At 67.8% G+C, this 26,808-nt stretch overlaps 1 protein-coding gene across 6 annotated transcripts in view; it reads left to right on the top strand.

Annotated features, from left to right (window-relative positions):
- Positions 1-331: 331 nt before the first annotated feature.
- Positions 332-26,808, top strand: part of LOC102455798 (dedicator of cytokinesis protein 2-like) — a 427,487-nt gene continuing 401,010 nt past the window's right edge. For all 6 annotated transcript variants that reach the window (XM_089777669.1, XM_089777670.1, XM_089777667.1 and 3 more), the window contains exons 1-9: positions 332-471; positions 7,131-7,214; positions 12,351-12,391; positions 12,664-12,719; positions 15,021-15,117; positions 18,043-18,191; positions 18,448-18,583; positions 19,044-19,195; positions 20,884-20,965. In XM_089777669.1, coding sequence (XP_089633795.1) covers positions 429-471; positions 7,131-7,214; positions 12,351-12,391; positions 12,664-12,719; positions 15,021-15,117; positions 18,043-18,191; positions 18,448-18,583; positions 19,044-19,195; positions 20,884-20,965 — 840 coding nt within the window. In that variant the 5' untranslated portion in view covers positions 332-428. The remainder of the gene's footprint in view (positions 472-7,130; positions 7,215-12,350; positions 12,392-12,663; positions 12,720-15,020; positions 15,118-18,042; positions 18,192-18,447; positions 18,584-19,043; positions 19,196-20,883; positions 20,966-26,808) is intronic.

The raw sequence follows: 26,808 nt of genomic DNA, 5'->3' as shown, positions 1-26,808 counted from the left end.
CTCTCCCTGTGTCAGGCTGGTTCCTTGGGGCTTCGGGATCAGAGCCCGGCTCCCTCTCCCTGTGTCATTCTGGCTCCGTGGGGCTCCGGGATCAGAGCTCTGCTCCCTCTCCCTGTGTCAGGCTGGATCTGTTGGCCCAATAGGAAACTATCCCAGGATGATCTGCTAGGTGCCTCGTGGCACTCATTGCACGAGCAGGCCGCACTTGTGGCGCTGGGGTGTCTCCAGCCGCGTTTGCTGCAGTGGGTGTGCTCCGGGCTGGCTGGGGACAAGGGCCGTCACTTGCTCTGTGCAGAATCCGGCTCTGTGGGGAGGAAGTGGCCCAGGAAGGTTTGCACAAGCCGGTGAGACACACGTGACCTGGCAGCTCCACAGAGGAACTGGCTGTCGCCTGCGGCGGGAGTTGCATCTCTGGGCGGGCGGGTGACATGGCCCCCTGGCTGCCCACCAAGGAGGAGAAGTATGGAGTCGGTGAGTGGTGCCAGGGCTGCTGCCGGGCCGCCGGGGGCAGGGATGCTCAGCTCCAGGGTGGAGCAGGCATCTCATCCCTGCACCTGCAACCCCGCGAGCCGCAGCTCAGAGAGCTTGGTCCTGGGCTGGAGAGTGGGGTGGGGCTTTGGGGGCCGGCCAAAGGCTGAGTGGGGTTGGAAAGTCAGGATGGGGGGCAGAGGGGTGTCTGGGCTGGCAGTGGGGGGCTGGAGCCGCAACTGGGCCAGAGGAAGGGGGGCGGAGCGGTGTCTGGGCTGGGAGTGGGTGGCAGAGCTGTGTCTAGGCTGGGAGTAGGGGGCGGAGAGGTGACTGGGCTGGGGGTGGGGGGCGGAGCGGTGTCTGGGCTGGAGGTGGGGGCCGGAGCGGTGACTGGGCTGGGGGTGGGTGGCGGAGCTGTGTCTAGGCTGGGAGTAGGGGGCGGAGAGGTGACTGGGCTGGGGGTGGGGGGCGGAGCGGTGTCTAGGCTGGGAGTAGGGGGCGGAGCGGTGACTGGGCTGGGGGTGGGGGGCGGAGAGGTGTCTGGGCTGGGGGTGGGGGGCGGAGAGGTGACTGGGCTGGGGGTGGAGGGCGGAGAGGTGTCTGGGCTGGGGGTGGAGGGCGGAGAGGTGTCTGGGCTGGGGGTGGGGAGAGGAGCGGTGACTGGGCTGGGGGTAGGGGACGGAGCGGTGACTGGGCTGGGGGTGGGGAGAGGAGCGGTGACTGGGCTGTGGGTGGGGGGCGGAGCGGTGTCTAGGCTGGGAGTAGGGGGCGGAGCGGTGTCTAGGCTGGGAGTAGGGGGCGGAGCGGTGACTGGGCTGGGGGTGGGGGGCGGAGAGGTGTCTGGGCTGGGGGTGGGGGGCGGAGAGGTGTCTGGGCTGGGGGTGGGGAGAGGAGCGGTGACTGGGCTGGGGGTAGGGGACGGAGCGGTGACTGGGCTGGGGGTGGGGAGAGGAGCGGTGACTGGGCTGGGGGTAGGGGACGGAGCGGTGACTGGGCTGGGGGTGGGGAGAGGAGCGGTGACTGGGCTGGGGGTGGGGGGCGGAGCGGTGACTGGGCTGGGGGTGGGGAGAGGAGCGGTGACTGGGCTGGGAGTAGGGGGCGGAGCGGTGTCTAGGCTGGGAGTAGGGGGCGGAGCGGTGACTGGGCTGGGGGTGGGGGGCTGTCTGGGGGGGGTGGGGGGCGGAGGGGCTGGGCTGGGGGTGGGGAGAGGAGCGGTGACTGGGCTGGGGGTAGGGGACGGAGCGGTGACTGGGCTGGGGGTGGGGAGAGGAGCGGTGACTGGGCTGGGGGTGGGGGGCGGAGCGGTGTCTGGGCTGGGGGTGGGGGCCGGAGCGGTGACTGGGCTGGGGGGCAGAGCGGTGATTGGGCTGGCAGATGAAGGTGGACCAGTGTCTGGGATGGGGGCAAAGCAGTGTCTGGGATCGGAGATGGGGGGCAGAGCTCTTGTACTGTAACCCAGGGTCCCGGGGACAGGAATCGAGCCGGGGATGGTGTGCTCTAACCCAGGGGGCCGGAGCCAGGAATCGAGCCGGGGCTGGTGTGCTCTAACCCAGGGGGCCAGAGCCAGGAATCGACCCGGGGCTGGTGTGCTCTAACCCAGGGTTCCGGAGCCAGGAATCGAGCCGGGGCTGGTGTGCTCTAACCCAGGGGGCTGGAGCCAGGAATCGAGCCGGGGCTGGTGTGCTCTAACCCAGGGTCCCGGAGCCAGGAATCGAGCCGGGGCTGGTGTGCTCTAACCCAGGGTTCTGGAGCCAGGAATCGAGCCGGGGCTGGTGTGCTCTAACCCAGGGGGCCGGAGCCAGGAATAGAGCCGGGGATGGTGTGCTCTAACCCAGGGGGCTGGAGCCAGGAATCGAGCCGGGGCTGGTGTGCTCTAACCCAGGGTTCCGGAGCCAGGAATCGAGCCGGGGCTGGTGTGCTCTAACCCAGGGGGCCGGAGCCAGGAATCGAGCCGGGGCTGGTGTGCTCTAACCCAGGGTTCCGGAGCCAGGAATCGAGCCGGGGCTGGTGTGCTCTAACCCAGGGTTCCGGAGCCAGGAATCGAGCCGGGGCTGGTGTGCTCTAACCCAGGGTTCCGGAGCCAGGAATCGAGCCGGGGATGGTGTGCTCTAACCCAGGGTTCCGGAGCCAGGAATCGAGCCGGGGCTGGTGTGCTCTAACCCAGGGTTCCGGAGCCAGGAATAGAGCCGGGGCTGATGTGCTCTAACCCAGGGTTCCGGTGCCAGGAATCGAGCCGGGGCTGGTGTGCTCTAACCCAGGGTTCTGGAGCCAGGAATAGAGCCGGGGCTGGTGTGCTCTAACCCAGGGGGCCGGAGCCAGGAATAGAGCCGGGGATGGTGTGCTCTAACCCAGGGTTCCGGAGCCAGGAATAGAGCCGGGGCTGGTGTGCTCTAACCCAGGGGGCCGGAGCCAGGAATCGAGCCGGGGCTGGTGTGCTCTAACCCAGGGGGCCGGAGCCAGGAATCGAGCCGGGACTGGTGTGCTCTAACCCAGGGGGCCGGAGCCAGGAATCGAGCCGGGGCTGGTGTGCTCTAACCCAGGGGGCCGGAGCCAGGAATAGAGCCGGGGCTGGTGTGCTCTAACCCAGGGGGCCGGAGCCAGGAATCGAGCCGGGGCTGGTGTGCTCTAACCCAGGGTTCCGGAGCCAGGAATAGAGCCGGGGCTGGTGTGCTCTAACCCAGGGGGCCGGAGCCAGGAATCGAGCCGGGGCTGGTGTGCTCTAACCCAGGGTTCCGGAGCCAGGAATCGAGCCGGGGCTGGTGTGCTCTAACCCAGGGTTCCGGAGCCAGGAATCGAGCCGGGGATGGTGTGCTCTAACCCAGGGTTCCGGTGCCAGGAATCGAGCCGGGGATGGTGTGCTCTAACCCAGGGTTCTGGAGCCAGGAATAGAGCCGGGGCTGGTGTGCTCTAACCCAGGGGGCCGGAGCCAGGAATCGAGCCGGGGATGGTGTGCTCTAACCCAGGGTCCCGGGGACAGGAATAGAGCTGGGGATGGTGTGCTCTAACCCAGGGTCCCGGAGCCAGGAATAGAGCCGGGGCTGGTGTGCTCTAACCCAGGATTCCGGAGCCAGGAATCGAGCCGGGGCTGATGTGCTCTAACCCAGGGGGCTGGAGCCAGGAATAGAGCCGGGGCTGGTGTGCTCTAACCCAGGGGGCCGGAGCCAGGAATCGAGCCGGGGATGGTGTGCTCTAACCCAGGGGGCCGGAGCCAGGAATCGAGCCGGGACTGGTGTGCTCTAACCCAGGGGGCCGGAGCCAGGAATCGAGCCGGGGCTGGTGTGCTCTAACCCAGGGGGCCGGAGCCAGGAATAGAGCCGGGGCTGGTGTGCTCTAACCCAGGGGGCCGGAGCCAGGAATAGAGCCGGGGCTGGTGTGCTCTAACCCAGGGGGCCGGAGCCAGGAATAGAGCCGGGACTGGTGTGCTCTAACCCAGGGGGCCGGAGCCAGGAATAGAGCCGGGGCTGGTGTGCTCTAACCCAGGGTTCCGGAGCCAGGAATAGAGCCAGGGCTGGTGTGCTCTAACCCAGGGTTCCGGAGCCAGGAATCGAGCCGGGGATGGTGTGCTCTAACCCAGGGTTCCGGTGCCAGGAATCGAGCCGGGGATGGTGTGCTCTAACCCAGGGTTCTGGAGCCAGGAATAGAGCCGGGGCTGGTGTGCTCTAACCCAGGGGGCCGGAGCCAGGAATCGAGCCGGGGATGGTGTGCTCTAACCCAGGGTCCCGGGGACAGGAATAGAGCTGGGGATGGTGTGCTCTAACCCAGGGTCCCGGAGCCAGGAATAGAGCCGGGGCTGGTGTGCTCTAACCCAGGATTCCGGAGCCAGGAATCGAGCCGGGGCTGATGTGCTCTAACCCAGGGGGCTGGAGCCAGGAATAGAGCCGGGGCTGGTGTGCTCTAACCCAGGGGGCCGGAGCCAGGAATCGAGCCGGGGCTGGTGTGCTCTAACCCAGGGGGCCGGAGCCAGGAATCGAGCCGGGGCTGGTGTGCTCTAACCCAGGGGGCCGGAGCCAGGAATAGAGCCGGGGCTGGTGTGCTCTAACCCAGGGGGCCGGAGCCAGGAATAGAGCCGGGGCTGGTGTGCTCTAACCCAGGGGGCCGGAGCCAGGAATAGAGCCGGGGCTGGTGTGCTCTAACCCAGGGGGCCGGAGCCAGGAATCAAGCCGGGGCTGGTGTGCTCTAACCCAGGGTTCCGGAGCCAGGAATAGAGCCAGGGCTGGTGTGCTCTAACCCAGGGGGCCGGAGCCAGGAATAGAGCCGGGGCTGGTGTGCTCTAACCCAGGGGGCCGGAGCCAGGAATAGAGCCGGGGCTGGTGTGCTCTAACCCAGGGTTCCGGAGCCAGGAATAGAGCCAGGGCTGGTGTGCTCTAACCCAGGGGGCCGGAGCCAGGAATAGAGCCAGGGCTGGTGTGCTCTAACCCAGGGTCCCGGAGCCAGGAATAGAGCCGGGGCTGGTGTGCTCTAACCCAGGATTCCGGAGCCAGGAATCGAGCCGGGGCTGATGTGCTCTAACCCAGGGGGCTGGAGCCAGGAATAGAGCCGGGGATGGTGTGCTCTAACCCAGGGGGCCGGAGCCAGGAATCGAGCCGGGGCTGGTGTGCTCTAACCCAGGGGGCCGGAGCCAGGAATCAAGCCGGGGCTGGTGTGCTCTAACCCAGGGGGCCGGAGCCAGGAATAGAGCCGGGGCTGGTGTGCTCTAACCCAGGGTTCCGGAGCCAGGAATAGAGCCAGGGCTGGTGTGCTCTAACCCAGGGGGCCGGAGCCAGGAATAGAGCCAGGGCTGGTGTGCTCTAACCCAGGGTCCCGGAGCCAGGAATAGAGCCGGGGCTGGTGTGCTCTAACCCAGGATTCCGGAGCCAGGAATCGAGCCGGGGCTGATGTGCTCTAACCCAGGGGGCTGGAGCCAGGAATAGAGCCGGGGCTGGTGTGCTCTAACCCAGGGGGCCGGAGCCAGGAATAGAGCCGGGGATGGTGTGCTCTAACCCAGGGGGCCGGAGCCAGGAATAGAGCCGGGGCTGGTGTGCTCTAACCCAGGGGGCCGGAGCCAGGAATAGAGCCGGGGCTGGTGTGCTCTAACCCAGGGGGCCGGAGCCAGGAATCGAGCCGGGGCTGGTGTGCTCTAACCCAGGGTTCCGGAGCCAGGAATCGAGCCGGGGCTGGTGTGCTCTAACCCAGGGTTCCGGAGCCAGGAATCGAGCCGGGGCTGGTGTGCTCTAACCCAGGGGGCCGGAGCCAGGAATAGAGCCGGGGCTGGTGTGCTCTAACCCAGGGGGCCGGAGCCAGGAATAGAGCCGGGGCTGGTGTGCTCTGAGCACAGACCTTCCTCCCCCAGGGCCCTGCATGTGGCAGGAAGCCTGGGTTGCAGGCTCCTGCTGTCACTTTCCTCTGTGGTATTTTCTGTTCCTGCTTTTCTCAGTGAGGGCCTCTGGCCCTGCGAGTTCGCGGAAGTGCTCTGTGGCCACCCCTCCCCCAGCTGCACTGTCCCTTTGGCCCTGGGCTGGAGCCGGGCTCGCTGCAGGCGGCTCCCCCAGCAGCTGCTGCAGTTTGGAGCTCCAGGTCCCACACTGGGCTGCCGGGGCGGGGTCGCCGAGCGGCCTGCCCAGGGCTCATTGCCCATTTCAGCCAGATTTCCGGAGCGCTCAGTGAGGCGAGGCCCTTCCTGGCGTGCCCACGGGGTGGGGAACGTTGCCTGGACGTCCCGGGGATGGGCAGCCCCAGCCCCTTGGTGCAGCTGCTGAGTCTTCTCTCCCAGTCCCCGTGGCAGCTCCTCCGCTCACGGCAGCGTCTCAGTCGTGTGGGGCAGCTGCTGCAGCTGGAGGAGTTGGACCTAGCTCCCCACCAGGTCTGTGCTGCTGCCCGAGAGCTCTGCTGGGCACTGGCTGCAGCAGGCAGGCAGGCCTGGGCTGGCCCTCAGCTCAGCCCCAACGCGGCCCTGGGTCTGGCTCACGCCGCCGGACCCTGCTGCATGAGGGTCCCGGGGGAGCAGAGCTGGCAGCCGCGGCCTCCTCCCTGGGCTGGCCCCGCGGCGCACGGAGAGAAACCCTGAGACCTTGAGCCTGGAAGTTCGTCATTTGTGCTGCATTTTAGGCCAGTGAATGGGGGAGCTGAGCTGCGTGTGTAGCGCTGAGCACCCCAGCATCTGGGCCTGTGCGTGGCACCGGGCAAGGGGCCCAGGCCGCAGAGCAGAGCCAGGCTGGGCGGTGGGGGCGTCACTCCAGGAACTCGGCAGCCCTGGCCTGGAGTGCAGGGACCCCCCCCAAAGCAGGCTGGGCCCTGCCGTGCTCATGCCCATGCTGCAGCTCGCATCAGCCCCCGCGTCAGCTGCTCTTGCCAGGCCCAGCCTGCGTCCTGGGGCTGCTGAACTCGGACCCTGTGGGAGCCCTGAGCCTGGCCACACTGGGACCCTGCGCTCCGGGTGAGCAGTGCCAGAGAGGGGCCCCCCCGCCCAGGGCAGGCTGGGAGATGCTTCGGGGGCCTGGCAGCCACACAGGTGCCTCTCCTGCCGGGCAGCGGGGCAGGGGCCACTCTGACTGGCCCCAGGGGTGGCTGGGACAGTGCGGGAGCACCAGGGGCAACGGGCTCCCCTGGCCCCCGCGCCGGCTCAGAGGGTGGGGTCCGGAGCTGCCCCTCTCACCACCCCTGACCCGCCGGCCGCTGCTTTGCAGCTTTGTGGAACTTTTCAGGCACGAACGATCATCACCTGCCACTGCAGATCGGGGACGCGGTGCACATCCTGCAGGCCTCGGAGGGTAAGGGGGCGCGCACGGCGGGGGGGGGGGGGCGCAACAGAGGCCAGGAGAAGCCTCACCGCTGTGGAATCCTCGGCCACGCCCTCCTGTGGCTCCTGGCCCTCTGCCCTCTCCTGGGCCTATCTCAGCGCTCCATGCCCCCCCGCCTTCTGTGGGGGCTCCCTCCCTGGCCCCCTTTGCTCCCCCATTGCACCCTGTCTCTGGGAACCCCCCACGGCAGCACCACCAGCCTCCTCTCCATGCCCACAACTCACTGATCGCGAGCCCTCCCCGCTGGGTACAAAGCCACCAGGGGACTGGAACCTGGGCAGCCTCTTCACCCCGACCTCACGGGCAGGCTGGGGACACGGCCGGCTGCTTCCGCCTGCAGAGCGCTGCCCAGACAGGGCTGTTCGGATCCCTCCCACGGCTCCCCCACGTGCCCCCATGCTCTGCTCACCTTCTCCCTGCCCAGCCCCCTCAGCACGCAGCTCCTCGCCCCACGTGCTGGCTCCCCCTTCTCCACCGGATCCAATGAAGCTGCTGCTCTGCGCAGTCGTGTCATGGCCCACCCCACGCCGCCTGTCAGCGCCCGCCTCCAGCCGCCTGTACCACTGGCCTCCGTCACCCCATCACCCCACGCCGCCTGTCAGCGCCCGCCTCCAGCCGCCTGTACCACTGGCCTCCGTCACCCCATCACCCCACGCCGCCTGTCAGCGCCCGCCTCCAGCCGCCTGTACCACCGGCCTCCGTCACCGCGTCACCCCACGCCGCCTGCCAGCGCCCGCCTCCAGCCGCCTGTACCACTGGCCTCCGTCACCCCATCACCCCACGCCGCCTGTCAGCACCCGCCTCCAGCCGCCTGTACCACCGGCCTCCGTCACCGCGTCACCCCACGCCACCTGTCAGCGCCCGCCTCCAGCCCCCTGTACCACTGGCCTCCGTCACCCCATCACCCCACGCCGCCTGTCAGCGCCCGCCTCCAGCCGCCTGTACCACCGGCCTCCGTCACCGCGTCACCCCACGCCACCTGCCAGCGCCCGCCTCCAGCCGCCTGTACCACTGGCCTCCGTCACCCCATCACCCCACGCCGCCTGTCAGCACCCGCCTCCAGCCGCCTGTACCACCGGCCTCCGTCACCGCGTCACCCCACGCCGCCTGTCAGCGCCCGCCTCCAGCCGCCTGTACCACCGGCCTCCGTCACCACGTCACCCCACGCCACCTGTCAGCGCCCGCCTCCAGTCGCCTGTGCCACAGGCCTCAGTCACCATGTCACCCCACGCCGCCTGCCAGCGCCCGCCTCTAGCCGCCTGTACCACTGGCCTCCGTCACCGCGTCACCCCACGCTGCCTGTCAGCGCCCGCCTCCAGCCGCCTGTACCACCGGCCTCCGTCACCCCATCACCCCACGCCACCTGTCAGCGCCCGCCTTCAGCCGCCTGTACCACCGGCCTCCGTCACCGCGTCACCCCACGCCGCCTGTCAGCGCCCGCCTCCAGCCGCCTGTACCACCGGCCTCCGTCACCACGTCACCCCACGCCACCTGTCAGCGCCCGCCTCCAGTCGCCTGTGCCACAGGCCTCAGTCACCATGTCACCCCACGCCGCCTGCCAGTGCCCGCCTCTAGCCGCCTGTACCACTGGCCTCCGTCACCCCATCACCCCACGCCGCCTGTCAGCGCCTGCCTCCAGCCGCCTGTACCACTGGCCTCCGTCACCCCATCACCCCACGCCGTCTGTCAGCGCCCGCCTCCAGCCGCCTGTACCACCGGCCTCCGTCACCGCGTCACCCCACGCCGCCTGTCAGCGCCCGCCTCCAGCCGCCTGTACCACCGGCCTCCGTCACCGCGTCACCCCACGCTGCCTGTCAGCGCCCGCCTCCATCCGCCTGTGCCACAGGCCTCAGTCACCATGTCACCCCACACCGCCTGCCAGCGCCCGCCTCTAGCCACCTGTACCACTGGCCTCCGTCACCACGTCACCCCACGCCACCTGTCAGCGCCCGCCTCCAGCCACCTGTGCCACCGGCCTGCGTCACAGCATCACCCCATGCTGCCTGTCAGCGCCCGCCTCCAGCCGCCTGTACCACTGGCCTCCGTCACCCCATCACCCCACGCCGCCTGTCAGCGCCCACCTCCAGCCGCCTGTACCACCGGCCTCCGTCACCGCGTCACCCCACGCCGCCTGTCAGCGCCCGCCTCCAGCCGCCTGTACCACTGGCCTCCGTCACCCCATCACCCCACGCCGCCTGTCAGCGCCCGCCTCCAGCCGCCTGTACCACCGGCCTCCGTCACCGCGTCACCCCACGCCGCCTGTCAGCGCCCGCCTCCAGCCGCCTGTACCACTGGCCTCCGTCACCCCATCACCCCAGGCCGCCTGTCAGCGCCCGCCTCCAGCCACCTGTACCACCGGCCTCCGTCACCGCGTCACCCCATGCCGCCTGGCAGCGCCCACCTCCAGCCGCCTGTACCACTGGCCTCCGTCACCCCATCACCCCACGCCGCCTGCCAGTGCCTGCCTCTAGCCGCCTGTACCACTGGCCTCCATCACCCCACGCCGCCTGTCAGCGCCCGCCTCCAGCCGCCTGTACCACTGGCCTCCGTCACCCCATCAGCCCACGCCGCCTGTCAGCGCCCGCCTCCAGCCACCTGTACCACCGGCCTCCGTCACCGCGTCACCCCATGCCGCCTGGCAGCGCCCACCTCCAGCCGCCTGTACCACTGGCCTCCGTCACCCCATCACCCCACGCCGCCTGCCAGTGCCCGCCTCTAGCCGCCTGTACCACTGGCCTCCATCACCCCACGCCGCCTGTCAGCGCCCGCCTCCAGCCGCCTGTACCACTGGCCTCCGTCACCCCATCAGCCCACGCCGCCTGTCAGCGCCCGCCTCCAGCCACCTGTACCACCGGCCTCCGTCACCGCGTCACCCCACGCTGCCTGTCAGCGCCCGCCTCCATCCGCCTGTGCCACAGGCCTCAGTCACCATGTCACCCCACACCGCCTGCCAGCGCCCGCCTCTAGCCACCTGTACCACTGGCCTCCGTCACCACGTCACCCCACGCCACCTGTCAGCGCCCGCCTCCAGCCACCTGTGCCACCGGCCTGCGTCACAGCATCACCCCCACGCTGCCTGTCAGCGCCCGCCTCCAGCCGCCTGTACCACCGGCCTCCGTCACCGCGTCACCCCACGCCGCCTGTCAGCGCCCGCCTCCAGCCGCCTGTACCACCGGCCTCCGTCACCACGTCACCCCACGCCACCTGTCAGCGCCCGCCTCCAGCCGCCTGTGCCACAGGCCTCAGTCACCATGTCACCCCATGCCGCCTGCCAGCGCCCGCCTCTAGCCGCCTGTACCACTGGCCTCCGTCACCGCGTCACCCCACGCCACCTGTCAGTGGCCGCCTCCAGCCGCCTGTGCCACTGGCCTCAGTCACCATATCACCCCACGCCGCCTGTCAGCGCTCACCTCCAGCCGCCTGTGCCACTGGCCTCCGTCACTGCATGCGACAGGTTCAGGCCCACCCCTCGCCGCCTTTCAATGTCCACCTCCAACTGCCTATGCCACCGGCCTCCGTCACTGCATGCGACAGTTTCAGGCTCACCCCATGTCGCCTGTCAGCGTCCACCTCCAACCGCCTGTGCCAGCAGCGTCCATCACCGTGTGCAACAGGGTCAGGCTCACCTCATGCCGCCTGTCAGCGCACACCTCCAGCCGCCTGTACCACCGGCCTCCATCACCGCGTCACCCCACGCTGACTGCAGCGCCCACCTCCAGCCGCCTGTGCCACCGGCCTCCGTCACTGCATGCGACAGGTTCAGGCCCACCCCACGCCACCTGTCAGCGCCCGCCTCAAGGTGCCTGTACCACCAGCCTCTGTCACCGTGTCACCCCACGCCACCTGTCAGCGCCCACCTCCAACCGCCTGTGCCACCAGCGTCCATCACCGTGTGCAGCAGGGTCAGGCTCACCTCATGCCGCCTGTCAGCGTCCACCTCCAGCCACCTGTGCCACCATCACTGTGTGTGACAGGTTCAGGCTCGCCTGCCCCCACACCTCTGCACCACTAGCTCGCAGTCTGGCTTCTAAACCCTCACACGCTGCTTTGCTGCGCTGCTGACAAAATACCTGAGTCTGAGAGTGGTTGGGCTGTGGATGTGCGGATGCCCCTGCCCGTTTTGCACTCCCGTCGCTCTGTCTCCGCTTGCCTCCTGTCATACACGGGCTGCCAGCTCGGTCCTCCTCTGGGCCAGGGTCCCACGCACCTTGAAAATGCAAATATTCAAACACTAAGAGCCAGCTCCCAGCAATGCCTCCCCTCAGCAGCCAGGTCCCCCACACCAGTGCCCCCACCACAACTCCTGCTGGGAGAGGTGGGGCTGGACAGCTGGGAGCTCCCCCTGGCCTTCACGGCGCCCCCTGCTGGGAGAGATGGGGCTGGACAGCTGGGAGCTCCTCCTGGCGATGCCCGGCCCCCCCCACAGTGCCCCCTGCTGGGAGAGGTGGGGCTGGACACCTGGGAGCTCCCCCTACCCCCCACAGTGCCCCCTGCTGGGAGAGATGGGGCTGGACAGCTGGGAGCTCCTCCTGGCGATGCCCGGCCCCCCCACAGTGCCCCCTGCTGGGAGAGGTGGGGCTGGACAGCTGGGAGCTCCCCCTGGCCTTCACGGCGCCCCCTGCTGGGAGAGGTGGGGCTGGACAGCTGGGAGCTCCCCCTAGCTCCCACAGCGCCCCCTGCTGGGAGAGGTGGGGCTGGACAGCTGGGAGCTCCCCCTAGCTCCCACAGCGCCCCCTGCTGGGAGAGGTGGGGCTGGACAGCTGGGAGCTCCCTCTAGCTCCCACAGCGCCCCCTGCTGGGAGAGGTGGGGCTGGACAGCTGGGAGCTCCCCCTAGCTCCCACAGCGCCCCCTGCTGGGAGAGGTGGGGCTGGACAGCTGGGAGCTCCCCCTAGCTCCCACAGCGCCCCCTGCTGGGAGAGGTGGGGCTGGACAGCTGGGAGCTCCCCCTAGCTCCCACAGCGCCCCCTGCTGAGAGAGGTGGGGCTGCACTAGCTGGGAGCTCCCCCGGCAATGCCCGGCTCCCCACCCCACCCCACCCCTGCTGAGGCAAGTGTGCTCCTGTGGGTGGCCCTTTGGGTGCCTCACTGCCTGTTGTTCGTTTGCAGGCTGGTACAGAGGCTACGCGCTCAGGAACAGAGCCATGCGGGTAAGTCTGCTGCTGGCCATGGTGGGGCGCCGCCGTGGGGGGCTGGGGACACGGCGCGTGGCCTGCAGCTGAGCCCACGCACTTGCCACGCAGAGTCCCCTGCAGGCAATTGCCAGGCCTTCTGGGCAGACGTTACCCTGGTTTGGCGGCTCAGAGCCACCCCACGACTCCTTCAGGGGCCAGCCCTGGATCGGGGGTTCTGCCTCAAGGGGCCAGCGCGTGTGGCTCTGCCCCCCGGTCGGGGTCTCTGTGCTCACAGCTTCTCTCCGCAGGGCATATTCCCTGTCTCCCTGATCCACCTGAAGGGCGCCCGCGTGGAGCGAAGGGGGTAGGTACCACGGGCACCACGAGGCCTCTGGGCTGAACCAGCAACTGTTTTACTGAGTCCGCCCTGACCTGCCCCCACTAGGCCAGTCAGCACCCCCCCCAGTCGCAGCCAGGCCCTGTCTCCCCCCCCAGGGCCCAGCCAGGCCCTGTCACCCCCCCCCAGGGCCCAGCCAGGCCCTGTCTCTCCCCCCCCCCCCGTGCCCAGCCAGGCCCTGTCTCACCCCCCCCAGTCGCAGCCAGGCCCTGTCTCACCCCCCCCAGGGCCCAGCCAGGCCCTGTCACCCCCCCCCCAGGGCCCAGCCAGGCCCTGTCACCCCCCCCAGGGCCCAGCCAGGCCCTGTCTCACCCCCCCCCCCAGGGCCCAGCCAGGCCCTGTCACCCCTCCCCCGCCTGTGATTGGCCAGGCTCTTGCCCTTCCCCACCCCATGGCGGAGGCAGGGAGAGGGGGGCTCCGCTGTCCCCTGCCCCCCCTGCAGCCTGTGCCTGTGCTGCTTGCAGAACCAGTCACCTGCCCTCAGCTCCAGGCCCGCTCCCAACCTCCTGGCCAGGCTGTCCCGGGCCAGTGGCCCCTGGCCAAGGCAGACAGCCCCTCCGAGGACAGAGGGACTCAGGGGAGGCCAGAGACGGCTGGCTGGCAGGAATGGGGGCACAGAGCTGGGCACTCCCACGCACGGGGCGGGGGGGAGGCTGAGCCATGTCTCCATGTGGCCACAGAGCTGGGCACTCCCATGCACGGGGCGGGGGGGAGGCTGAGCCGTGTCTCCACGTGGCCACAGAGTTGGGAACTCCCATGAACGGGGTGGGGGAAGCTGAGCCGTGTCTCCACGTGGCCACAGAGCTGGGCACTCCAACGCACGGGGGAGAGGCTGAGCCATGTCTCCACGTGGCCACAGAGCTGGGCACTCCCACGCACGGGGGGGAGGCTGAGCCATGTCTCCACGTGGCCACAGAGCTGGGCACTCCCACGCACGGGGGGGGAGGCTGAGCCGTGTCTCCACGTGGCCACAGAGCTGGGCACTCCCACGCACGGGGCGGGGTGGAGGCTGAGCCGTGTCTCCACGTGGCCACAGAGCTGGGGACTCCCACGCACGGGGCGGGGGGGAGGCTGAGCCGTGTCTCCACGTGGCCACAGGGCTGGGCACTCCCACGCACGGGGCGGGGGGGAGGCTGAGCCTTGTCTCCATGTGGCCACAGAGCTGGGCACTCCCACGCACGGGGCGGGGGGGAGGCTGAGCCTTGTCTCCATGTGGCCACAGAGCTGGGCACTCCCACGCACAGGGCGGGGGGAGGCGGAGCCATGTCTCCACGTGGCCACAGAGCTGGGCACTCCCACGCACGGGGCGGGGGGAGGCGGAGCCATGTCTCCACGTGGCCACAGAGCTGGGCACTCCCACGCACGGGGTGGGGGGAGGCAGAGCCGTGTCTCCACGTGGCCACAGAGCTGGGCACTCCCACGCACAGGCCGGGGGGAGGCGGAGCCGTGTCTCCACGTGGCCACAGAGCTGGGCACTCCCATGCACGGGGCGGGGGGAGGCGGAGCCATGTCTCCATGTGGCCACAGAGCTGGGTACTCCCATGCACGGGGCGGGGGGAGGCGGAGCCGTGTCTCCACGTGGCCACAGAGCTGGGTACTGCTACGCACGGGGCGGGGGGGAGGCTGAGCCATGTCTCCACGTGGCCACAGAGCTGGGCACTCCCACACACGGGGGTGGAGGCTGAGCCATGTCTCCATGTGGCCACAGAGCTGGGCACTCCCACGCACGGGGGGGAGGCTGAGCCGTGTCTCCACGTGGCCACAGAGTTGGGAACTCCCACGAACGGGGCGGGGGAAGCTGAGCCGTGTCTCCACGTGGCCACAGAGCTGGGCACTCCCACGCACGGGGCGGGGGGAAGGCTGAGCCGTGTCTCCACGTGGCCACAGAGTTGGGCTCTCCCACGCACGGGGGGGGGGGAGGCTGAGCCGTGTCTCCACGTGGCCACAGAGCTGGGGACTCCCACGCACGGGGGCGGGAGGCTGAGCCGTGTCTCCACGTGGCCACAGAGCTGGGCACTCCCACGCACGGGGGGGAGGCTGAGCTGTGTCTCCACATGGCCACAGAGCTGGGGACTCCCACGCACGGGGGGGAGGCTGAGCCGTGTCTCCACGTGGCCACAGAGCTGGGGACTCCCACGCACGGGGGGGAGGCTGAGCCGTGTCTCCACATGGCCACAGAGTTGGGAACTCCCACGCATGGGGGGGGCATGGTGCGGAGCTGAGCCGTGTCCCCACGTGGGGGCGCAGTCTCAGCAGCTCTCTGGCCAGGGCGGAGGAGAACATTGTCCTCGTGGAGATGCCGATGGTGCAGGAGATCACCACCACCCTGCGGGAATGGGCCACCATCTGGAAGCAGCTCTACGTGGTGAGAGCTTGGCGCCAGCAGCAGGAGGGCATGGGGACCATCCCAGAGAGGGCAGGGACCAGAGATACGCCTGGCAAGCACCAGGCTTAAGGGTGGGGGTGGGAACCAGGGGTGCGGCTGTTCTGGGATGGGGGCTGTGAGGGGTCGGGAGTGTGGGAACCAGGCGGGCGGCTGTTCTGGGATGGGGGCTGTGAGGGGTCGGGGGTGCGGGAACCAGGGGGCGGCTGTTCTGGGATGGGGGCTGTGAGGGGTCGGGGGTGCGGGAACCAGGGGGCGGCTGTTCTGGGATGGGGGCTGTGAGGGGTCGGGGGTGCGGGAACCAGGGGGCGGCTGTTCTGGGATGGGGGCTATGAGGGGGCGGGGGTGTGGGAACCAGGGGGGCGGCTGTTCTGGGATGGGGGCTGTGAGGGGTCGGAGGTGTGGGAACCAGGGGGGCGGCTGTTCTGGGATGGGGGCTGTGAGGGGTCGGGGGTGTGGGAACCAGGGGGCGGCTGTTCTGGGATGGGGGCTGTGAGGGGTCGGGGGTGTGGGAACCAGGGGGTGCTGTCGGGGGCGGGAGCCGGGCGGGGGCTGTCGGGGGGGGGGGGGCTGTCGGGGGCGGGAGCCGGGCGGAGGCTGTCGGGGGCGGTGGTGTGGGAACCTGGGGGCGCTGTCGGGGGTGGGAGCCAGGCGGGGGCTGGCAGGGGTGTGGGAACCTGGGGGCTCTGTCGGGGGCGGGAGCCAGGTGGGGGCTGGCAGGGGTGTGGGAACCTGGGGGCTCTGTCGGGGGCGGGAGCCAGGTGGGGGCTGGCAGGGGTGTGGGAACCTGGGGGCTCTGTCGGGGGCGGGAGCCGGGTGGGCGCTGTCGGGGGCGGGGGTGTGGGAACCAGGGGGGCCGCTGTTCTGGGATGGGGGCTGTCGGGGGCGGGAGCTGGGCGGGGGCTGTCGGGGGCGGGGGTGTGGGAACCGGGGGGCGCTGTCGGGGGCGGGAGCTGGGCGGGGGCTGTCGGGGGCGGGGGTGGGAACCGGGGGGCGCTGTCGGGGGCGGGAGCCGGGCGGGGGCTGTCGGGGGTGGGAACCAGGGGGCGCTGTCGGGGGCGGGAGCCGGGCGGGGGCTGTCGGGGGCGGGGGGGTGGGAACCAGGGGGGCAGCTGTTCTGGGATGGGGGCTGTCGGGGGCGGGGGTGTGGGAACCAGGGGGCGCTGTCTGGGGCGGGGGTGGAAACCAGGGGGCGCTGTCGGGGGCGGGAGCCGGGAGGGGGCTGTCGGGGGCGGGAGTCGGGCGGGGGCTGTGAGGGGTTGGGGTGGGAACCAGGGGGCGCTGTCGGGGGCGGGAGCCGGGCGGGGGCTGTGAGGGGTTGGGGTGGGAACCAGGGGGCGCTGTCGCGGGCGGGGGCTGTCGGGGCCGGGGGTGGGAACCAGGGGGTGCTGTCGGGGGCGGGAGCCGGGTGGAGGCTGTCGGGGGCAGTGGTGTGGGAACCTGGGGCGCTGTCGGGGGTGGGAGCCAGGCGGGGGCTGGCGGGGGTGTGGGAACCTGGGGGCTCTGTCGGGGGCGGGAGCCGGGTGGGGGCTGTCGGGGGCGGGGGTGTGGGAACCAGGGGGCGCTGTCGGGGGCGGGAGCTGGGCGGGGGCTGTCGGGGGTGGGGGTGTGGGAACCAGGGGGGCGGCTGTTCTGGGATGGGGGCTGTCGGGGGCGGGAGCCGGGCGGGGGCTGTCGGGGGCGGGGGTGTGGGAACCAGGGGGCGCTGTCGGGGGCGGGAGCTGGGCGGGGGCTGTCGGGGGTGGGGGTGTGGGAACCAGGGGGGCGGCTGTTCTGGGATGGGGGCTGTCGAGGGCGGGAGCCGGGCGGGGGCTGTCGGGGGTGGGGGTGGGAACCAGGGGGCGCTGTCGGGGGCGGGAGGCGGGCGGGGGCTGTCGGGGGCGGGGGTGGGAACCGGGGGGCGCTGTCGGGGGCGGGAGCCGGGCGGGGGCTGTCGGGGGCGGGGGGGTGGGAACCGGGGGGCGCTGTCGGGGGCGGGAGCCGGGCGGGGGTTGTCGGGGGCGGGGGTGGGATCCGGGGGGCGCTGTCGGGGGCGGGAGCCGGGCGGGGGTTGTCGGGGGGGCGGGGGTGGGAACCTGGGGGCGCTGTCGGGGGCGGGAGCCGGGCGGGGGCTGTCGGGGGCGGGGGTGGGAACCGGGGGCGCTGTCGGGGGCGGGAGCCGGGCGGGGGTTGTCGGGGGCGGGGGTGGGATCCGGGGGGCGCTGTCGGGGGCGGGAGCCGGGCGGGGGTTGTCGGGGGCGGGGGTGGGAACCTGGGGGCGCTGTCGGGGGCGGGAGCCGGGCGGGGGCTGTTGGGGGCGGGAGGCGGGCGGGGGGGCGGGATCCGGGGGGCGCTGTCGGGGGCGGGAGGCGGGCGGGGGCGGGAACCGGGGGGCGCTGTCGGGGGCGGGAGCCGGGCGGGGGCTGTCGGGGGCGGGAGGCGGGCGGGGGCGGGAACCGGGGGGCGCTGTCGGGGGCGGGGGTGGGATCCGGGGGACGCTGTCGGGGGCGGGAGCCGGGCGGGGGCTGTCGGGGGCGGGGGGTGGGAACCTGGGGGCGCTGTCGGGGGCGGGAGCCGGGCGGGGGCTGTTGGGGGCGGGAGGCGGGCGGGGGTGGGATCCGGGGGGCGCTGTCGGGGGCGGGAGGCGGGCGGGGGCGGGAACCGGGGGGCGCTGTCGGGGGTGGGATCCGGGGGGCGCTGTCGGGGGCGGGAGGCGGGCGGGGGCGGGAACCGGGGGGCGCTGTCGGGGGCGGGAGCCGGGCGGGGGCTGTCGGGGGCGGGAGGCGGGCGGGGGCGGGAACCGGGGGGCGCTGTCGGGGGCGGGAGGCGGGCGGGGGCGGGATCCGGCGGGCGCTGTCGGGGGCGGGAGCCGGGCGGGGCTGTCTGCCCTCTCCCCTCAGACTGGGCGTTGCCCTCGGTGCCGTGCAGGTGGGGCACCGGGAGCGCTACGGGCAGGTGCGGAGGATGATGTGCGAGCTGATGGAGAGACGCTCCCAGCTGCTCTCCGGGACGCTCCCCAAGGACGAGCTCCTGGAGCTGAAGAAGGAGGTGACCAGCAAGATCGACTACGGGAACAAGTGAGCACGTGGGGGTCGGCCAGTGGGGCGTGGCGGGAGCCCACAGCCCGGGGGTGGGAGGTGCTCGTGTGCCACGCCCAGGGCAGGCAGGGCCCCAGTGTGTGGGGGAGGGCTGTGGTGAGCCCTAACACGAGCCCGTGCTGGCTCTTTCCTGCCCCGCGGGGGGCACGGCTGGCTGCGCTGCCAGGGACTGGCGGGCTGGGCTGGGCGTCTGGGGTGCTGCGCCGGGCCCCTGACCTGCGCCCTGGCTCTGCAGGATCCTGGAGCTAGACCTGGTTGTACGGGACGAGAACGGGAACATCCTGGACCCGGACAGAACCAGCATCATCAGCCTCTTCCAGGCTCACAGGCAGGCCACACGCCTGATCAGTGAGCGCATCCAGGAGGAGATGGTGAGTGCCGGCTCTGGCCCCTCGCCCACGGGGGTCCCCACGCTCCCAGGGCCCTCGAGTCCCGCCCCACTGAAATGAATGGAGATGCCTGTCTCCCAAGCCTGGAAGGGACCCCGAGAGGTCACGAGTCCAGTCCCCTGCCCTCGCAGCAGGACCCAGCACATCCCTGGCAGGGGTCCCCCAGATCCCTGAATGGCCCCTCAAGGATTGAACTCCCACCCCTGGGTGTAGCAGGCCCCTGCTCAAACCACTGTGCTGCCCCTCCCCCCGTCAGGGTGCTAAACACCCCCAAGGACCTTCATTGCCCTCCGCTGGGCCCTCCAGTGCGGCCATGTCCTGTCTGTAGTGACCTGGGGCGCTCCCTGGGGCTCAGGCTTTCCTGCTGCCAGCTGGAGCCAGGCTGGGGAGGGGCCAAGCAGGTGGGAGCCCCTTTGACCTTGACCTGCCCGTCTCCCCACAGTGCTCCCGGCACAGCGAGCTGGGCTGTGGTGCCCACCTGGCCTCGCCTTCCCACAACCTCTACCTCTGCGTCCGCAACTTCGTGTGCAACATCGGCGAGGAGGCCCAGCTCTTCACGGCGCTCTACGACCCCGGCCAGCAGAAGATGATCAGGTACCGGCCCCAGCAGGAGGCACAGAGGGACGTGCACCTGCTCGGGGGCCTGCCCCGGCCGTGGGCCACAGGGACGTGCTGGGTGCCCTGCTCCTGGCTCAGCCGTTCCCAAACCAGACCCGGAGCCACAGCAGAGCCACCCACGGCTCACCTGGGACATGGCTCAGCCGTTCCCAAACCAGACCCGGAGCCACTGCAGAGCCACCCACGGCTCACCTGGGACATGGCTCAGCCGTTCCCAAACCAGACCCGGAGCCACTGCAGAGCCACCCACGGCTCACCTGGGACATGGCTCAGCCGTTCCCAAACCAGACCCGGAGCCACAGCAGAGCCACCCACGGCTCACCTGGGACATGGCTCAGCCGTTCCCAAACCAGACCCGGAGCCACAGCAGAGCCACCCACGGCTCACCTGGGACATGGCTCAGCCGTTCCCAAACCAGACCCGGAGCCACAGCAGAGCCACCCACGGCTCACCTGGGACATGGCTCAGCCGTTCCCAAACCAGACCCGGAGCCACAGCAGAGCCACCCACGGCTCACCTGGGACATGGCTCAGCCGTTCCCAAACCAGACCCGGAGCCACTGCAGAGCCACCCACGGCTCACCTGGGACATGGCTCAGCCGTTCCCAAACCAGACCCGGAGCCACAGCAGAGCCACCCACGGCTCACCTGGGACATGGCTCAGCCGTTCCCAAACCAGACCCGGAGCCACAGCAGAGCCACCCACGGCTCACCTGGGACATGGCTCAGCCGTTCCCAAACCAGACCCAGAGCCACTGCAGAGCCACCCACGGCTCACCTGGGACATGGCTCAGCCGTTCCCAAACCAGACCCGGAGCCACAGCAGAGCCACCCACGGCTCACCTGGGACATGGCTCAGCCGTTCCCAAACCAGACCCGGAGCCACAGCAGAGCCACCCACGGCTCACCTGGGACATGGCTCAGCCGTTCCCAAACCAGACCCGGAGCCACAGCAGAGCCACCCACGGCTCACCTGGGACATGGCTCAGCCGTTCCCAAACCAGACCCGGAGCCACAGCAGAGCCACCCACAGCTCACCTGGGACATGGCTCAGCCGTTCCCAAACCAGACCCGGAGCCACAGCAGAGCCACCCACGGCTCACCTGGGACATGGCTCAGCCGTTCCCAAACCAGGCCCGGAGCCACAGCAGAGGCACCCACGGCTCACCTGGGACATGGCTCAGCCGTTCCCAAACCAGACCCGGAGCCACAGCAGAGCCACCCACGGCTCACCTGGGACATGGCTCGCTGTCCAGGGGGCTGTCCCTCCTCGCCTGACTTGGGGTAGCCACCCCTCCCCCAGTCGACCTGGGATCGGGTCCCTACCGACCACGATCCCCCCCCCCGTGCCTGACCCGTGATCACCCCTCCCCCCGGGTCCTGCAGAGAGGGAATTCACACAGCAGCTCTGCTAAGGGGGACGTGCAGCGCTGGGGGGCGGGGGCGGGCCACGAGCCTGGTTCCCGTCTGGTCTGCACTGGGCGTTACGGGAAGTCGCTCCCCGCGCCACGTGACTAAATACCTGACATGGAGGGACGCTCTGGCCCGGTTGGGTCTTCCCAGTGCCACTGGGCCTCCTGCCCCCGGCCGGCCACGGCCGCAGGGAGCTGGATGCCTGGCTCCTGGCTGGCCTGGCGGTCGCTGACTCTCTGCTTCCCTTGGCAGCGAGAACTATCTGATCCGCTGGGCCAGCACGGGCGTCCCACAAGACATCGAGCTGCTCAACAACCTCAAGGCCATCTTCACGGTGAGCACGAGTGTCCCTGCCCGCCGGCCGGCCAGAGCCCGGGGCCCACACGAGAGACGGACAGCACGATGCCAGCAGGACGGGGACTGCTGCCAGCCTCTCTCAACGCTCCTGCCACCCACCACAGCAGGGCCGCCTTTCCCTGGCCAACCCCAGCGCAGCTGGCCACCGGCCCCCCCGCCCCACCTGTGCCCCCATGCCCCTCCCTTCCCTCACCGCAGCTGGCTACCGGCCCCTCCCCTGCCCCGCCTGTGCCCCCATGCCCCTCCCTTCCCTCACCGCAGCTGGCCACCGGCCCCCCCTGCCCCACCTGTGCCCCCATGCCTCTCCCTTCCCTCACCGCAGCTGGCCACCGGCCCCCCCCCCCCCACCTGTGCCCCCATGCCCCTCCCTTCCCTCACCGCAGCTGGCCACCGGCCCCCCCTGCCCCACCTGTGCCCCCATGCCTCTCCCTTCCCTCACCGCAGCTGGCCACCGGCCCCCCCCGCCCCACCTGTGCCCCCATGCCCCTCCCTTCCCTCACCGCAGCTGGCCACCGGCCCCCCCCGCCCCACCTGTGCCCCCATGCCTCTCCCTTCCCTCACCGCAGCTGGCCACCGGCCCCCCCCCCCGCCCCACCTGTGCCCCCATGCCCCTCCCTTCCCTCACCGCAGCTGGCCACCGGCCCCCCCCGCCCCACCTGTGCCCCCATGCCCCTCCCTTCCCTCACCGCAGCTGGCCACCGGCCCCTCCCCCGCCCCGCCTGTGCCCCCATGCCCCTCCCTTCCCTCAACGCAGCTGGCTACCGGCCCCTCCTCTGCCCCGCCTGTGCCCCCATACCCCTCCCTTCCCCCACCGCAGCTGGGCCACCGGCCCCTCCCCCGCCCCGCCTGTGCCCCCATGCCCCTCCCTTCCCTCACCGCAGCTGGCCACCGGCCCCTCCCCCGCCCCACCTGTGCCCCCATGCCCCTCCCTTCCCTCACCGCAGCTGGGCCACCGGCCCCTCCCCCGCCCCGCCTGTGCCCCCATGCCCCTCCCTTCCCTCACCGCAGCTGGCCACCGGCCCCCCCGCCCCACCTGTGCCCCCATGCCCCTCCCTTCCCTCACCGCAGCTGGCCACCGGCCCCCCCCCGCCCCACCTGTGCCCCCATGCCCCTCCCTTCCCTCACCGCAGCTGGCCACCGGCCCCCCCCGCCCCACCTGTGCCCCCATGCCCCTCCCTTCCCTCACCGCAGCTGGGCCACCGGCCCCCCCCGCCCCACCTGTGCCCCCATGCCCCTCCCTTCCCCCACCGCAGCTGGCCACCGGCCCCCCCCGCCCCACCTGTGCCCCCATGCCCCTCCCTACCCTCACCGCAGCTGGCCACCGGCCCCCCCCGCCCCGCCTGTGCCCCCATGCCCCTCCCTTCCCTCAACGCAGCTGGCTACCGGCCCCTCCCCTGCCCCGCCTGTGCCCCCATACCCCTCCCTTCCCCCACCGCAGCTGGGCCACCGGCCCCTCCCCTGCCCCGCCTGTGCCCCCATGCCCCTCCCTTCCCTCACCGCAGCTGGCCACCGGCCCCTCCCCCGCCCCACCTGTGCCCCCATGCCCCTCCCTTCCCCCACCGCAGCTGGCCACAGGCCCCCCCCGCCCCACCTGTGCCCCCATGCCCCTCCCTACCCTCACCGCAGCTGGCCACCGGCCCCTCCCCCGCCCCACCTGTGCCCCCATGCCCCTCCCTTCCCTCACCGCAGCTGGCCACCGGCCCCCCCCGCCCCACCTGTGCCCCCATGCCCCTCCCTTCCCTCACCGCAGCTGGCCACCGGCCCCTCCCCCGCCCCACCTGTGCCCCCATGCCCCTCCCTTCCCTCACTGCAGCTGGGCCACCGGCCCCTCCCCCGCCCCCGCCCCTCCTGTGCCCCCATGTCCCTCCCTGCCCTCACCGCAGCTGGGCCACCGGCCCCTCCCCCGCCCCTCCTGTGCCCCCATGCCCCTCCCTTCACTCACTGCAGCTGGCCACCGGCCCCGCCCCTCCCCCACTGCAGCTGGGCCACCGGCCCCTCCCCCATCCCACCTGTGCCCCCATGCTCCTCGCTTCCCGCATTGCAGCTGGGCTGTCATGTCTCCTCCTCCCCTGCCGTGAATGGCCCCAGGCCTCGCTGGTTTCATAGAATCATAGAATCATAGACTCATAGGACTGGAAGGGACCTCGAGAGGTCATCGAGTCCAGCCCCCCGCCCTCAAGGCAGGATCAAGCTCCGTCTACACCATCCCTGACAGATGTCTATCTAACCTGTTCTTAAATATCTCCAGAGAGGGAGATTCCACCACCTCCCTTGGCAATTTATTCCAATATTTGACCACCCTGACAGTTAGGAATTTTTTCCTAATGTCCAATCTAAACCTCCCCTGCTGCACTTTAAGCCCATTACTCCTTGTCCTGTCCTCAGAAACCAAGAGGAACAAATTTTCTCCTTCCTCCTTGTGACACCCTTTTAGATATTTGAAAACCGCTATCATGTCCCCCCTTAATCTTCTTTTTTCCAAACTAAACAAGCCCAGTTCATGAAGCCTGGCTTCATAGGTCATGTTCTCTAAACCTTTAATCATTCTTGTCGCTCTTCTCTGTACCCTTTCCAATTTCTCCACATCTTTCTTGAAATGTGGCGCCCAGAACTGGACACAGTACTCCAGCTGAGGCCTAACTAGTGCAGAGTAGAGCGGCAGAATGACTTCACGAGTTTTGCTTACAACACACCTGTTGATACAACCTAGAATCATATTTGCTTTTTTTGCAACAGCATCACACTGTTGACTCATATTCAACTTGTGGTCCACTATGACCCCTAGATCCCTTTCCGCCATGCTCCTTCCTAGACAGTCGCTTCCCATCTTGTATGTATGGAACTGATTGTTCCTTCCTAAGTGGAGCACTTTGCATTTCTCTTTATTAAACCTCATCCTGTTTACCTCCGACCATTTCTCTAACTTGCTAAGGTCATTCTGAATTATGTCCCTCTCCTCCAAAGAAGTCGCAACCCCACCCAGTTTGGTATCATCTGCAAACTTAATAAGCGTACTCTCTATCCCAATATCTACATCATTGATGAAGATATTGAACAGTACGGGTCCCAAAACAGACCCTTGAGGAACTCCACTTGTTATCCCTTTCCAGCAGGATTTAGAACCGTTAACAACAACTCTCTGACTACGGTTATCCAGCCAATTATGCACCCACCTTATCGTGGCCCTATCTAAGTTATATTTGCCTAGTTTATCAATACGAATATCATGCGAGACCGTATCAAATGCCTTACTAAAGTCTAGGTATATGACATCCACCGCTTCTCCCTTATCCACAAGGCTCGTTATCTTATCAAAGAAAGCTATCAGATTAGTTTGGCATGACTTGTTCTTCACAAACCCATGCTGGCTATTCCCTATCACTTTATTACCTTCCAAGTGTTTGCATATGATTTCCTTAATTACCTGCTCCATTATCTTCCCTGGGACAGACGTTAAACTGACCGGTCTATAGTTTCCTGGGTTGTTCTTATTCCCCTTTTTATAGATGGGCACAATATTTGCCCTTTTCCAGTCTTCTGGAATCTCCCCTGTCTGCCATGATTTTTCAAAGATCATAGCTAAAGGCTCAGATACCTCCTCTATCAGCTCCTTGAGTATCCTGGGATGCATTTCATCAGGACCTGGTGACTTGCTGACATCTAACTTTCCTAAGTGATTTTTATCTTGTTCTTTGTGTATCCTATCTTCTAAACTTACCCTCTCTCTGCTTGTATTCACTACGTTAGGCACACCTCCAGACTTCTCGGTGAAGACCGAAACAAAGAAGTCATTGAGCATCTCCGCCATTTCCAAGTTTCCTGTTACTGCTTCTCCCTCCTCACTAAGCAGTGGGCCTACCCTGTCCTTGGTCTTCCTCTTGCTTTTAATGTATTTATAAAAGGTCTTCTTGTTTCCCTTCATGCCTGTAGCTAGTTTGATCTCATTTTGTGCCTTTGCCTTTCTAATCTTGCCCCTGCATTCCTGTGTTGCTTGCCTATATTCATCCTTTGTTATTTGTCCTAGTTTCCATTTTTTATGAGACTCCTTTTTTATTTTGAGATTGTGCAAGATCTCCTTGTTAAGCCAAGCTGGTCTTTTGCCATATTTTCTATCTTTCCTACACAGCGGAATTGTTTGCTTTTGGGCCCTTAACAACGTCCCTTTGAAATACTTCCAACTCTCCTCAGTTGTTTTTCCTTTCAGTCTTGCTTCCCATGGGACCTTACCTACAAGTTCTCTGAGCTTATCAAAATCTGCCTTCCTGAAATCCATTACCTCAATTGTGCTGGTCTCCCTTCTACCTTTCCTTAAGATCATGAACTCTATAATTTCGTGATCACTGTCCCCTATACTGTCTTCCACTTTCAAGTTCTCAACTAGTTCCTCCCTATTTGTTAAAACCAAATCCAGAACAGCTTCTCCTCTGGTAGCTTTTTCAACCTTCTGAAACAGAAAGTTGTCTCCAATGCAGTCCAGAAACTTATTGGATAGCCTGTGCCTCGCTGTGTTAGTTTCCCAACATATGTCTGGATAGTTGAAGTCCCCCATCACCACCAAATCTTGGGCTTTGGATAGTTTTGTTAATTGTTTAAAAAGGCCTCATCCACCTCTTCCACCTGGCTAGGTGGCCTGTAGTAGACTCCTAGCATGGTATCACCCTCGTTTTTTACCCCTTTTAGCTTAACCCAGAGACTTTCTACACAGCTATCTCCTACGTTCATCTCCACTTCAGTCCAAGTGTGTACATTTTTAATATACAAGGCAACCCCTCCTCCCTTTTTTCCCTGTCTGTCCTTCCTGAGCAAGCCGTACCCTTCCATACCAACATTCCAAGCATGCGTCCCATCCCACCAGGTTTCTGTAATACCAATGATATCATAGTTGTATTTATTGGTTAGCAATTCCAGTTCTTCCTGCTTATTACCCATACTTCTCGCATTTGTATATAGGCATCTAAGATACTGATTTGATCTTGCCTCCCTGTTGTGCCCTGACCCTCCTTTCTCCTTGCCATTATAGGCCGTAGTCCCCCCCATTTCCAACCCATCTCCCAGTACCGCACATTCAGCACTTACCTGTGGGCTTTGCTCACCTGCCCCCGACAAACCTAGTCACGGGGGTCAAACTCTGGAAAAAGTTGCCGGGGGTTGTGGAATCCCCGTCCCTGGAGACACTGAAGGCAGGTTGGGCAGACACCTGCCAGGGCTGCTCTAGGCGATGCCTGGCCCTGCCGGGAGGGCGGGGAACTGGACTTGTGTGACGGCGCGTTGGGGGTCCCCTGTCTCCTGCATCCCGAAATGGCACAAACAGACTGCACCAGCCAGTGGAATAGAGGAAGTTTATTGCCTCTCCAGGATACAGCCCAGCACAGATGGAATCTGGTCAGAGAGCTGGGCTAGGATGCCTCAGGCCCCCTTGAGATGGGGGGAGACTGGGCCCCAAAACTCCAGCCCCTTTCCCTAGGCTGTCTCCTCCATGCTCCCAGACAGCCAGCCAACTAACTCTCTTCCAGCCCTGCCCCCCAGCCAGGGCAGCCTCCACCTCCCTTTGTTCCTCTCCATGGGGGGTGTCTGGCCACTGGTTTGCATAGTGACTCATCCTGTTTTGCTGGGTCGTGGTACCCACGGCAGCCAGTGGGGGTTACCCCAGAGCCAGCAGCATAGAAACCAGCCAGGTACCCCCACTTCGTCACAGTTCTCCCCCCTCCGCGAGCGAACTGAGCAGGGTCACTCCGCTCGTGACCTAGGGAAGTTCGGGTCCTCTGCGTGGGAACCCGCCCTGGGGACATGGGTGCTCCCCTTGACTCGGGCCGGCCGTGG

Source organism: Pelodiscus sinensis, chromosome 4 (assembly GCF_052426305.1).
Source record: "Pelodiscus sinensis isolate ZL-2025 chromosome 4, ASM5242630v1, whole genome shotgun sequence".
NCBI classification, from domain to species: Eukaryota; Metazoa; Chordata; order Testudines; family Trionychidae; genus Pelodiscus; species Pelodiscus sinensis.
This window is presented reverse-complemented; position numbering and strand designations above follow the sequence as displayed.